This window comes from Hesperophylax consimilis, chromosome 3 (assembly GCF_061612785.1).
Source record: "Hesperophylax consimilis isolate HC1 chromosome 3, BYU_Hcon_1.0, whole genome shotgun sequence".
Taxonomy (NCBI): Eukaryota; Metazoa; Arthropoda; class Insecta; order Trichoptera; family Limnephilidae; genus Hesperophylax; species Hesperophylax consimilis.
The window spans coordinates 20,091,100-20,105,154 of NC_142838.1; the positions used below are offsets into that span (position 1 = coordinate 20,091,100).

The following is a 14,055-nucleotide window of genomic DNA, read 5'->3' on the forward strand; positions in this document are numbered from 1 at the left end:
AATTAATTTAATTCTGAATTTTACTTCGTAAATATATCTCCTGTACTACATCCTTCAATGTTTCGCGTCAAATAACTTTGTATTTGTTCTTAACAGCCGGCAAAAAAATCTTGTGTAACCTATGTTTAAAGTAGTTCATACTGTTCAGTTAACCTTCAAACTTTTTTGTGTTCCTAATTCTGGTTCATGAATATAAAGTCTACAGAAGAATATAAAAAGTTTTTCGTTTTTACAAAGGGAAAACTTATCCACCTAACCTCAAAATGATCAGACATGGTTTTCTTATTTTAAATTGTATTCTGTCACCCTTAACGGGCGGTCTTATTTGATGTTCAGAAATTTACGAAATTGAACAAAGCTGAGGTACACAAATAAAAATATAATATTTTCTTCTTTTTCATAAGCCTTCTGGGGTCCAGCTTTGGTCATTTTCAAAGGCATCCCTCGAATGTCTCCAGCTTTGTCGATTCTTGGTGACTTTAGGTCTAAAATAAGGGGTAAATACATATTCGGAGGTGTTGTTGAGGTAGGTACTTTCATGTTTAAAGAGAAAATTCTTATTATTATTGATACGGGAGACTCTGAAGCACCCGTCAGCACTCTGGCCATAAAACCACTACGCTCTCTTTCATACTTACCTCATTACCTTGACAGTAAAAGTCCCTTTCAATAAAATTTATCAGGGTTGTCATTGGATAGTAAATGTCTTCTGGTTCCACAACATGGCTACCAAGTTATCAGGTATCTCTTCTTCCCACCAAAGAGAGATACTGGAACCATATATATTTAGAAAACAAGGTGCGGCGTAGATTTAGGATATGTAAAAAATACATAGTAGTAGAAAAATAAGTTACCCAGGGCTATAGGCAGTGGCGTCCACTATGTCGAGGGGAATGTGCGCGGGGGTGCTGGGCCAGCGGGCCCGCGGGGGAGGCGGGTGGTCATTGGCCCACATTATTAATATCTGTGGACAAAACAGGATTCAAATTAGTTCATTTATCCCCAAACTATGCAAACTTGACCACATTCAACTAATAATCAAGCCGTTTCGTCGCAGAGGTAATCATGAACATACGCACTTCCGAAGGGGGAACGGCTGCGCGACCTCTTTCAAACTAACTTTCATTATATGTGTTTTAAATTATAAAATATAGGGCCATTAGAGAAATCAATTTGGTGATGATTTTACAGGCAACTTTGATAATTATAAAAAATAACATTACTCTTTTCTTTTTAAAATGATAAAAGAAGACTTTTTGACTGCCACAAAATTTAAAAAAAAGATCGATTTATGTTGGAACACAAATCGTCGCATATAAATAAAAAAAACCCTTTTCTCATTTTGTTTAATTTTTCATTTTATATTTAATTAACACAGTTAGTAGGGCAAGATTATTTTTTAATAATTAAAATTAATTCTCAAGAAATATCAAAGTTGCCTCTGAAACCATGCTCAATTGAATTCCCTGAATATTTATTTATATATCATTCAAGAATATATTGTAAATAATAATAACAAGAAATAAATTGAAAGAATAAAGTAAAAAGTTTTATCAATAACATAACATGAGATTTTTAATAATTGTTAAAATTGTCTAAATAAAATCCTTCCAGTAAACAATGTCGCCGAAAGTGGAGTCCCAAAGGGGTCACACCTTGGTCCAATATTGTTTGATGAGTGAGAACGGGGAGATCTGAAAATATTGGAAGGTGACGTTTTATATGAATAACAAAGGAAATCCGGCTGGCAGAGCAAATAGGACTACTAATTGGGAATGTTTGTAAAACTAATTGATTGAAAAGTGGTTGAAAATTAAGAAGATATCGGAGATGAGGCAGAGGACAAGTTTAGACATTTCATGCTGGCTGCGTTAAGCCGGCCTTTTTAATTCTAAACTAAAAATTGGATTTGAAACCAAATTACCCAACCAACCCTTGTCACTTTAGGTGAGCAAAAGCCATTATTATTTTTTCTTTATCGCTGTGTAACAAATAAAAAGAATTGTATATGTATTTATTGTAAAAAATACACATATTTAATAATTTAAAAAAAATGGAAGCTATAATTAAAATAAATACATCTTTATTGTAGTACATTAGCAACGATAACTAAAAAAACAAATAACAAATGCAGTGTACACTAGTTTATCAATAAGATACATAAGAATATAAAATAATATAACTATTAAAATAATAGGTAATATTATGTAAAGAATAGGAATGCACAGTTATAAATTGATATTTATCATAACCCGCATCACTAGGTTAGCCTGTGTTGAGGCAGTAATATTATGTTAAGAAAAGGAATGCGGTTATAAGTTGATATTTATCATAATCCGCCTCACTAGGTTAGCCAGTGTTGAGGCAGTAATATTATGTTAAGAAAAGGAATGCGGTTATAAGTTGAGATTTATCATAATCCGCCTCTCTGGTTAGCCTGTGTTGAGGCAGTAAGTTTGTAAATTATTTTATAATACCCATAAATATACACTTCTAATAAAATATGTTCACTGAATGGTTTGGTTGAATTAAAAACTTGGAGTTTGGGTGAGTGCACCTTTACATGTAAGCCGCTTATCTAAATTTTTAAATTATGTTTGAATTTTTTTAGTGAATCACATTTAGTAAGGCTATTTAAGTAAGTTATTTTTATTCTTTATTGATTGCTTTGAGACAATTTGCATTCTTATGATTTTTTTTAGTGAATCACATTTAGCTATGCTATATAAGTAAGTTATTTTTATTCTTTATTGATTGCTTTGAGATAATTTGCATACTTATAAAGAAAGTTTTAAGTGAAATTATTTATTTACACATATCCAATTACTATCAACTAAATTAACTAAAGAATGCTAACTAGATCCGAGTTGGTACTAACAAAAATTATCCGAAAATCAAATAGCAGACTTGCTCCTTTTCTTCTGCAAAATCTAATATTGTATCTAATGTACCTACTGTTCAATAGAGCATAAAATTCGAAGTAACTTGAATGACGTATTTACTAAAGCGCTTTTTTATTATTGAACACAATAAATATTTTTAAATCAGAATTCATCAAAATGCCAATTAGAAAGAAGCGTGGGAAGCTCCAATCATGCGAAATAAATTGAAGCTATATCAAATTCAGTCCTAATCGCAAAAAAAATTGACAGAAATACGATATTGAAACTCATCAAAAAATATTAAGAACGAACAATCTTTTGGCGCTTGTGATATTTATATATTTGTCATTAATTTCAACAACCTTTTAGAAATGATTTAGATTGAAATCTCAAAGATAACGATATGCAAATTGGGTAAGTTCGTGGTATGGTATTAAGTTACTCCGGGATTTATTAGACCGGCTTTATCGCGGTGTTCCCAACGTGTATTTAAGCTTTGTCGGTGAGTCATCTCCGACGTTTCTCCAAACTGTCAGAAGCAGACCGTTGTTTGTCGGTTAAATGATTGTGTGTGACAAAATTTGGGAAATTTTAGTGGCGGTATATTTTTAAGGTTTTGGTGGCAAGCCGCTGAGGAACGAGTAACGAATAGCGAGTAAAGAGCAGCGCAGTTTCACTAAATTAATTGATTTATTAACAACCGCATTAAATAATATTAGATAAACAACCAAAGAAAAACTCGAGTAAAGCTAAAATTTAACGACACGAGGTATGTCTTTGGTAAATAATAAAGCTACCATGATATTACATGAAGTAAATACATTGTCATATAATATATACATACGAGTATACGAAAATATAGGCAAAAAAGGATATTTAAAAACAAGCAATAAATAGGAGATGAATTGCATATAAATTGGCTGCAAAATAACATTGCACACATTACTGAAAATGAGAAAATATTTTCACCGATTTACAATTGCAAAAGCACCCCGTTAAAAAAACGTCAAGAAAATATTTTACTTTTACTTTTACTAATATACTAAAATATTTTGTAAAAAAATTCTCGAAATGTAACTTTTTTTTTACTTGCAAAAACCGTACAAAAACCAATATTTTTCAAAAGTGATTTACAAAAAATATAGTTTACGTAGATAATGTGCGAAAAAAAGTTACATATATGTAGGTACATGCAATAAAAAAATAAGGGATTCTTCGTGCGGAAAGTCGTCGAAGGACACGTGGAAAATATCCACATTCGTGCGAGGCAGATAATTAACCTAGAAAGTCTTCCCAGAGGCATCAGCATTGGTAAATTAGTTCGGCACCTGCAAAGTATTAAAAGCCTGTGTTGGCGGCCTCGCGTGAAATTATCTTGGACATAGAATCCTATTTTATCCAGAATGTGTGGTATTGATAATAAACCGCCCAGAAGCTTCCAAGCCATCAGCAGTAATGCGACATCCCTCCTAGAACTAAGACTACAAATACCCAGCATTCCCGAGATAAATGCTGTTGGAAACAGCCATGGGTAAAACTGAACTCTCTCATGTATCGTAAAAATTATTACTCGTACATGGACGGTGTCCTCTGGCCTACGTGAGATGCACTCTCCGTAAAGTGGATACATTTTCTTCTGTTACGAGAAAAGATTCAACAAATTATATAGACCTGCCGTTACTCCTGCAAAGTGTGCTACTATTATTTTTTTATTAGTTACATCTTTATTAATTCCATTACATGGGTGATTTATTGTTCCTGGGTCTCACTAGGAACTGTCTCATTGGGAACTGTTTTGAGAGCAGGCTCAGTTTATAATATTATTATTAATTTTATTTGCATTTTTGTACTTATGGGTGTTACTTTGATTAATTTTGTTCCAATCTTATTATTGCTCCACTTACTGCCAACATAGATAAATTGAATTGTAAATCCATTCGTGAAGCTAGGAATTAAAATATTATTTAAATATTGAAGACAATATTAGTGATTTTTAAACGCAAATCTGAAACAGAAAAATCAGAATATTTAAATATTATAATTTGAGGTTTTACTCAATAAGTTATTCCGAAAAATAATAATAAAATATTATTATTTCATTTAGTAAGTTTATTCGAATGCACTATGTAATATAATAAATTTATACCTGCTTTGTGTAAAAGTCCGACGAGCGTAAATAAATAAATAAATAATATAAGCAGTTTATAACATAATTACAAATAACAACACAATATAATCATAAAACAACAATCCACCATTGGGAAAGCATACTTATAAATAGGTTTTAGTAAAATCTTTGATAATAGATCTGTCCAAGTTTAGTTAAATTTAATTTAAATAGGTATTGCAATAGATACACCTCATTGTATCTATTAGGTAATTTAATCTTATAGTGAATTTATTAGTATTTAGTAAAATTTTTTTTGATTAATTTGATAAAATATTACTTTGCTGATGCGTACTTCTCGAGCCTTAAACAGCAATATTTTTTCAAATGAAGACAGACGTTCTTGTAGTATTTTTTTTCAATATCAGACAGTGCTAACTTACCACCACTACCTAACAAAGTTATCACAGTCCAATATTTAATCCTAAGCTAAAATAATCCATCTGTTGAATTTCGTCCAAGAACGGTGATACTATATTATGCTAAGTTTTGTTATGGACGGAACCGATCTTAAATAAAACAGAATGGTCTAATTCCAAGTTCCAAGGTAGCGCGCAATACGGCCAAAACAAAAAAAACACAAATTCAAAAAAGTTCCGAAAAGATAAATCGGAAGCCGTGGGAATGTCGATTCAGGTTTGGGTTTAAATTTAAAAATCACGTATTCCACACCTGCTGAAGTATGGAGAGCCCAGAAAATGCAACACGATTTTTAGACGGGTTGTTTCAGAGTATTTGAACAATTCATCAAATTTCAACGTTCTTTTCTGGGATCTGTGAAAGTCCAATTCAAGTTCTGTTATTATAGCATTATAGGCTAGTTGCTTGACAAAACTGAAATAAAAACATAACTTGAAAAAATCTTTCACAGAACTTGAAAATGAACGTTAAAATTTTATGAATTGTTCAAATACTCCGAAACAACCCGTCCTTATTATTATTAGTGGACATGAATAAGAATTTCGGTGCTCCAACGCTGAGGTTGGATGGAATCAAAATATTGGGGATAATTATGTTGCAGTAGGAGTATCTTTAAAAAGATAATTCAATATCTATACTAGAATTATATTCGACTAAGTGGTGTAGCAACCGCCAACCAGCCTGGGTTTCGAGCCCATGCATTTATAGTCAAATATTTGAAAAAAGGAATAAAAAACTATAATAATAATATTTACAAATAATTATTTTTTTTAAAGGAAGCAAATGTTTTTGGGTGGGATATGTGACATTAAATGAAAAAAATAATACAATTTAAAAAAAAAATATAATAGAAAGAGATAAAAATAATTGAATTAAAGGAGTTAATGTATAAGCCCTGATGACGTTTGAGATAAGAGAAATCTGATTGGCTGTCATTTATTATGTATTGCAAAGTGGGTTTTTTCATTAAGCGTAATATTCTTTTCGATAATTTTATAATTTCTTTGGGAATATTGAGTGAGAAAAAAATCAAACTATACACGCACACGTGGAAAATGGGTTTTGCTAATTTATTAAAAATCTCTTCAAATTATTGGTAATCCGGTTAAAAACCATATTTCCTGGAATACATTATCACGATGCCGGAACACTTGTTCGAACGAAAATCCCAAAATGTGAGCCCCGCATAGGTTTCCCACCCCAGTTGGTGTACTTAGGGGTCGATAGGGGGTTGTGTTCTGAATTTTCTCAATCACAATATCATCTGGAAATCATCCCCAGCCGGTGGGTGGACGGGTGGTGGCAGGGGAGAGGGATACAGGGTAGAATAAATCAGGGAAAGCACTCGGAGTGGCGGGAAGCGGAAGTAGTAGAGAAATGAGGTAGCGTTGTAAGGAAGTGCCCTAGGAGCCATTTACGAGCTTTGTTTCGCAAGTATGTATGTTCCAGGACATGGAACTATTTTATTACCCCTCACTCTAAACTTTTACTATCCAAGAAGGTAATAATTTTCATCGAACTTACAATATGCACTCGGAGAACTCGAATTATTACAGGTAGATACTTACGTAAAATTCAAACTAGATTTGTTAATTATAGAAAGACATAATTTAAATAAAAAAATTGGGATAATAAGTGATTATGTGGGTTCCTCAAAGCCTAAAGAATAAAAGTTCTAAATTAAAAACTATATAAATAAGAAAAATCAACCGGTACAAATACATCTATTTTTATAACAAATCTTTTTTGTTTGACTGAGGATTGAAACTTCCTCCTCAGGGACTGCTGTGAACTTTTAAAATGTCTTTTAAAACATAAAAAAATATTTAACTTTTTTTTTCGTTTAACTAAGGATTAAACCTTCGTCCCCAGGGGCTGACTAAAATGAGTGAACTGCGCTATCACTTATACCAACCCCTAATTGGATGGGACCGAGATTTATTTTGTATATTAACTGCCGTAAATTTGTATCATGTTAATCAATTTCAGAGAAATCCGCGATGTCGCTTGTATGTGCGTGAGTGCCACTAAATGCAGTGTCATCGACAACAAGTTTATCTGTCGAATTTCAGCTCGATCGGATGTCTGGAAGTGGGTTAATTTCCACTTCCAAGATTCCCTTTCATTCATTCTTTCAACGATGATACATAAAGATAGTTGCCAGTAAAAATGTGCGGTGAAAAAACAATGTTAGTAGTTCTTATTCGAAGTATGATACAGTTAAAAGTGACCGAGGGGAATAGGGTCCCATTAGCTCAGTTGGTAGAGCACTGTCCCGGAAAGACAAGGGTCCTGGGTTCGAGTCCTAGATGTGACCGTTTCCTTTTCTGATTTTTCTGTTTCAGATTTTCGTTTAGAAATCACTAATATTGTCTTCAATATTTAAATATTACAATTTGAGGTTTTACTCAATAAAGTTATTCCGAAAAATAAATAAAATAGATATATTTAAAAAGCCTTGTTTGTGTTGAAATAGTGATCAAAGTGATTATCTACCATACATCTCATCTTTAATCTTCACCATGCAGTCTGTAGCCCGAAAAACTAAAGATATTCTTACGTTGTCGTTTTACCGTAAATGACCGCATCAAATCAAAAATTGTTTCATAAGGTCGCGCCCTGCCTCGTGTCATATATTTTCCAAATTAGTTTCCACGCTAACTGTAGGTCCTCAATCCCATACATAAAAAAAACAACATCAAGTTACATAGTTACAGATTGTTTTGATACGAAAGCTGTACCTGAGCTGTACTCGTATAAACCCCTTTTTATGACTTGATATTTTGTACGAGGGAAAGGATACGACCACTTAAATATAAACAGAACTCGCCATTGGTATTATTATATTTACAAGTTGCCCACACCATCAGCGACCTTTGCAATTTTGAAGGATACTAAGAACACCCTTGGTCAGAGAGCAATGCACGACACTAGGTGACGACCTCCATGGAAGATTGGTAAGAACCTTGGCACTGAGCAGAGGTTCGCGAGTTTTAAATACAAATATAAAAACTACATGGGTTTATTTCCACATATTATAAAACAAATTTTGTTTTATATTTGCACCTCGTTCCAAAATTCTAATTTATATAAACGTGACGTTTTTTATTGATACCGTACAAGAGTCTTGTACAATATAACCTAAAAATAGAGAAAATACTGTGATACCAAAGGAAGTAGAGGAGGTAAATGATAAATTGAAATATTGGATATTAATGTTGAATATACGCACAATATCACCCTGGTAAAAGACCACCATTCTGAATCGAAGCTTTACAATTTACATGCATTAAATTAAACGTTTAGGGGTCAGATAAGGATAGCCAAGGACTTCACTTCCTCTCTCCTTCAATAAATTCTTTAGCCTAAACGTCTTACAAATGCGGAGAGTTCAATAGTATCCCCTTAAATATCACAAAAAGAGACTGATGAATACATGTACCAACAGAACAGGAGTTCCGCAGGGAACTGTTCTTGGCCCGATTTTATTCTTAATTTATATTAATGATTTATGTAATTTTGTAATCCCTGGTAAAATTGTTTCTTACGCCGATGACACGGCAATAATAGTGGATGGTAATAATTGGACAGAAACTTTATCGAATGCAACTGTATGTATTTCACTTGTTTCAAAATGGTTAAAATACAACAAACTTGTCTTAAACTACAGCAAAACATTTTACTTACCTTTTTTATAAAAACATCAAAAACAAACCAAAAGACAACCTTAAAATTAGAATCCATAATACAACTTGCAATCAAGAAATGTGCTTCCTGTGCAACGAACTCGCTAATGTCAAAAATATAAAATATTTAGGAGTATCAATAGATATTAATCTTAATTGGAAATCTCATATTAATCAAACCACTTCTAAACTAAGATATCTAACCTACATATTTTATAGACTCAAGGAAATTTTAAACGCTGAAAAATTGAAAATGATCTACTTCTCCCTGGTGCAATCTGCAATCACTTATGGCATAATAGGATGGGGTGGTGCACCTGATACATTTATTAAGCCTCTACAAATAATTCAAAAGCACATAATTAAAGTCATATATAACAAAAATAAAACATTTTCGACCGACCTATTATACAAGGAATCTAAATTATTTAACATTCGTAAATTATTTATATTACAAACTATGAAATATCTATTTAAAAACAAAAACAATTTCAAAATAAATGAAAACAGAATGAGCAAAAGAACAAATAATATATTTTACACCCCCCAAACTAATACTAAATTAATGCAGACGCATAGCAGTTTCATCGGTCCTCGTACATTTAACCTTCTACCACTACAAACTCAAATGATAAATAAAAAGATAGAATATATTAAAGAGGTAAAATTATGGCTGATTGACGCAGATATTGAAACGCTTTTACTATAAATTTATTTATCCTTTCTACAACTCACTTGCTGAAACTTTATAAACTATTGTACATAATGTTTTCTCTTTACTTTTTATAATAACTATAAACAAAAAAAAAACTTTTTCTACTAATGTATATTATACTTTAGGTACTTGAAATATAGTAATCGTTTTATACTACCCACACTCAGGCAGTCAGTGCCTTAGTGGGTTTTCATTTCTTTTGTAAACTATTTGGTATTATATATTATGTTATTTTATACTATCTATTAATATGTATAATATGTGTGAAGAAATGAAAATATAAAGTAAAAAAAAAAAAAAAACAAAACAAAAAACAATTAAATATTACAAAAAAGAGGCTGATCAATACATACATCAACAATTAAATATCACAAAAAAGGCTGATGAATACATGTACCAACAATTAAATATCACAAAAAAGAGGCTGATCAATACATACATCAACAATTAAATATCACAAAAAAGGCTGATGAATACATGTACCAACAATTAAATATCACAAAAAGAGGCTGATGAATACATGTGCCAACAATTAAATATCACAAAAAAGAAGCTGATCAATACATACACCAATAATTAAATATCACAAAAAAAGGCTGATGAATACATGTACCAACAATTAAATATCACAAAAAAGGCTTATGAATACGCCGAAAATTAAAAATATACATTATTATAATATGTGAAGACGAGAAAAAATGATCGTAGCGAGAGGTGTCTCGCTTAGAGTACACTTTAAAATATGCATATCTTTTCAGAACTAAAACTCCTACGTGGTCGAGGGGTAAGGCTCTCGGCTAGCAATCCGGAGATAGTGGGTTCGAATCACAGCGTTCGCAAGTAAATTTTATTAGATTAATTGGCCTTATTTTTCTATAAATTCGTTAAAAAGAATATAAGGTATATTTGCGACACGTTCCAGAGTGGAAGATACTCTTCTGTAGAATCGCACTGGTGTAAGACCACCATTCTGAATTGAAACGTTACTTGAAAACGCTTTAGCCGTGTTTGGTGACTAGATCTAAATAGCTAGGTACCCCCCCCCACCTTCCTCTCTCCAATCTCCTTCCCCTCCCCACAACATTCAGCCTAACAACATACCATAGTCTCACTGGCTCCAAACGGTCGGCAGCAGTATTTTTGTGCGGTATTCACATAAAATAAATTAAAAAATGAAGTAATTCAGGAGAATGAAGCCTGCTCATTGACTATCATTTTTTAAACTAACATTATTTTCCCTACTACGAACTTACTACTATCCACTTTCACAATTTGAACAAGAGTTAAGATTTCCACGATGAAAAACTCAACCCCTTTAAATATAAGGTTCAAAGTGACGTGTAATTTTATAACAGTATTAAGGCTATAAAGTGACTTTATAACACTGAGAAGCGGGTGACGCTGGGGGCGAGATAAAGAAAAGGGGCGCCGGGAAGGGGCGGTTCCGGACCGCGATCCGTGCCGACCCCGTGGAGCCCGGGGCGGTACACAAATCATCTAAAGTCGATCAGATGATATCGTCTAACCTTTTGAACGCCGGAGCCTGATACCTTTACTAGTCATACCTTCGTAGGCGTTTCAACATCAGATAATGTAATTTAGAGAAAAAAATTATAAAATTAAATTGAACCTTCAATAATAGGCGTACGCATTAAAAAAATATTCAACAGACAGGGTGTCAGCACGAACCCGTAAGAATTTTTCAAGGGATTACTGAACATATTTGGAATAAAAAATGTGAATGCCGTTTTAGCACATCACGCAATATGATACGCACTTCGTCTCGTTCCAGCAGACGAGACAGAGCGCGTATCACGCGATCCATTTAAAAAAAATTAATCATCAGAGATCAAAAAGACATTTACGTTTTTTTAATCCAAATATGCTCAGGAATCGCCAGTCATCCATCTCGCAATATAGCCTCAGCTTAAGATTTAAAAATATCAAAATAAATGATTAATAATGTTTATTTATACTGCTTCTGTTTTTTTTAAAGAACTGCTTTCAAATATTATTTTTTTTAAATAAGTAAGAGCAGTGGCAGCTGGCTACACTATTTTTTAAAATCTATACCTATGCTCTTGTTTTGTGACGATTAAATATATATTTTAAAGATCCATAGAAATTGTGTCGCGAGTGAAAATTAAAAAGATAAAAACGCTGTGCAAATGTTCTGCTCTAAGTTAATATTATTACTGTTTAAATTACATTTAACTAAAATATAAAATACAAATTACGTGATAGTTGCTAAAATGGTTAATCAAACAGTACGAGAAGAAATCAACAAGTCAATTATTGCCATTTTGCAAGTGAAAACCGTAAGAAAACTATCATCAGAGAAATAACATGATATAATCACAGTAAGGTGTCCTTAAATAAGTTAATTTTATCAAAATTCAAAAAAATATTTATTGCACAAAAATACAGAGTACAAAGGGTAAAGCTTATAGGTTACATCCTATTTCTTCCAGCTAACCCAACAATTACATGTTAACAAATGTATGTAAATAATAAATTTAAAAAAACAGAGGTATTTAATTTATGTAAGGTATTCATTTAAGGTGTAGTGACATTTGTTTAAAAGAAATGTTTTTAGTGATGATTTAAATATGAGTATGTTGTTATTTGTTTAATGCTACGTGGAAGGTTGTTATATACTTTAATGGCCATGTAGTGTGGTCCTTTTTGAAATATAGTTTTGTTTGCTTTTGGGATTAATAAGTTTTCTGTGAACCTTGTAGCGTGTTTATGTGTTGAGTTTTTTTGTGGGAACTTTTGTGGAGATGATGGAACTAACAGGTATAACTCCATTATATATATGTCCGTCACTGTCAGAAGTTTGAGATTTTTAAAAATTAGTCTACATGAATCCCGGTGATCAGAGTTTGTAATTTTTCGTAGGCCTCTTTTGGATGATAAAAACATCTTTGGCGTTTACTGAGTTTCCCCAAAAAACTATTCCGTATTTTATCATTGAGTATACGTATCCATATTATGCGGTGATTACTGACTCGACGTTTAAGATATTTTTAAGGGTGCCTAGAACAAAAGAAAAACTACTGATTTTTTCTACAACTTTAGATACACGTTCTTTCCAGTTTATATTTGCATCTAGTTGTATTCCCAGCAGTGAACAAGTTTGGGAAGGTTCGATATGATTGTTATTAAAGTTAACATTTATGTTCAATAATTATTAGCCTGAAACACTCGTCCACATTGAAAAATCTCCTGATAAAATATACATGACGCCAACGGGACTTGAACCCGACGATTGAACCCTTTGTGCTATGCATAAAAAATCTTGTCTTAAACATTAGTTTACCAAAAAAATAATAATTAACATTTATGTTTAAAGGTGTAGCTTGTACTGGATAAAATTTTAGATGTTCAGTTTTGTTTGTGTTAAGCGACAGATTTTGTGATAACAGCCAGTTTGCTATTGATTGAAAAGTCTCGTTAACATGTTTATTAAATTTATTTTTATTTATTTCATCAAAAAATTACAGAATATATATAATATATCATTAGTAAGTTGTATAATTATATGTAAGTTAGAAACAATGAAATTGTTGGAAGAATAATGTTACAATAATACGGCAGTTTCTAATATAAGAAAAAATATATATGAATGTAAGAGTGTTATATAGAAATGGCATAATATACTATATTTTAGGTTGTGCATAACCTGCCTCACTAGGCGAACCTGTATTGAGGCAGAATTTTTAGTTAATTATTTCTCCATTTAGTCTATGGTTTGCTAATATGTAAATGTTTAATATGGGTTCCCATACAGCAATCCATTATTTTAGGTTAAATTATTGTTTACATATTGAAGATACAGATATAATAAGTTTAAACACAATACATACTATAATAACTCACTGTGACAAGGCATTTGGTTACTTTTCATTATTGTTTGCATTTACACAATACGTTATTAAACTCGTGAACGTCTCCAGTACATTAATATCAGTATTCGTATCGAATGGAATATGACAACTTTAAAACGAATCTTTGAAGAAAACTAAACTTTGCGCGCTTACCTTTGCGCGTTACCTTACTGTTGCTCGGCAAACTTTGAAAGGGATTTTATCTAACGGTAAATAATACTGCGTAAGAGGATTGGAAAGGTCGAATTTCCAAGAAAAATTCAAAAGGTCAAAAAGAAGTCAAAAGATTCTTAAA

At 32.1% G+C, this 14,055-nt stretch overlaps 1 protein-coding gene across 1 annotated transcript in view; it reads right to left on the reverse strand.

The window, feature by feature from the left end:
* The window catches only part of ttv (exostosin glycosyltransferase 1 ttv), a 481,148-nt gene that overhangs the window by 69,130 nt on the left and 397,963 nt on the right, over window positions 1–14,055 (reverse strand). The window contains exon 5 of the mRNA XM_089649049.1: window positions 855–964. Coding sequence (XP_089505175.1) covers window positions 855–964 — 110 coding nt within the window. The remainder of the gene's footprint in view (window positions 1–854; window positions 965–14,055) is intronic.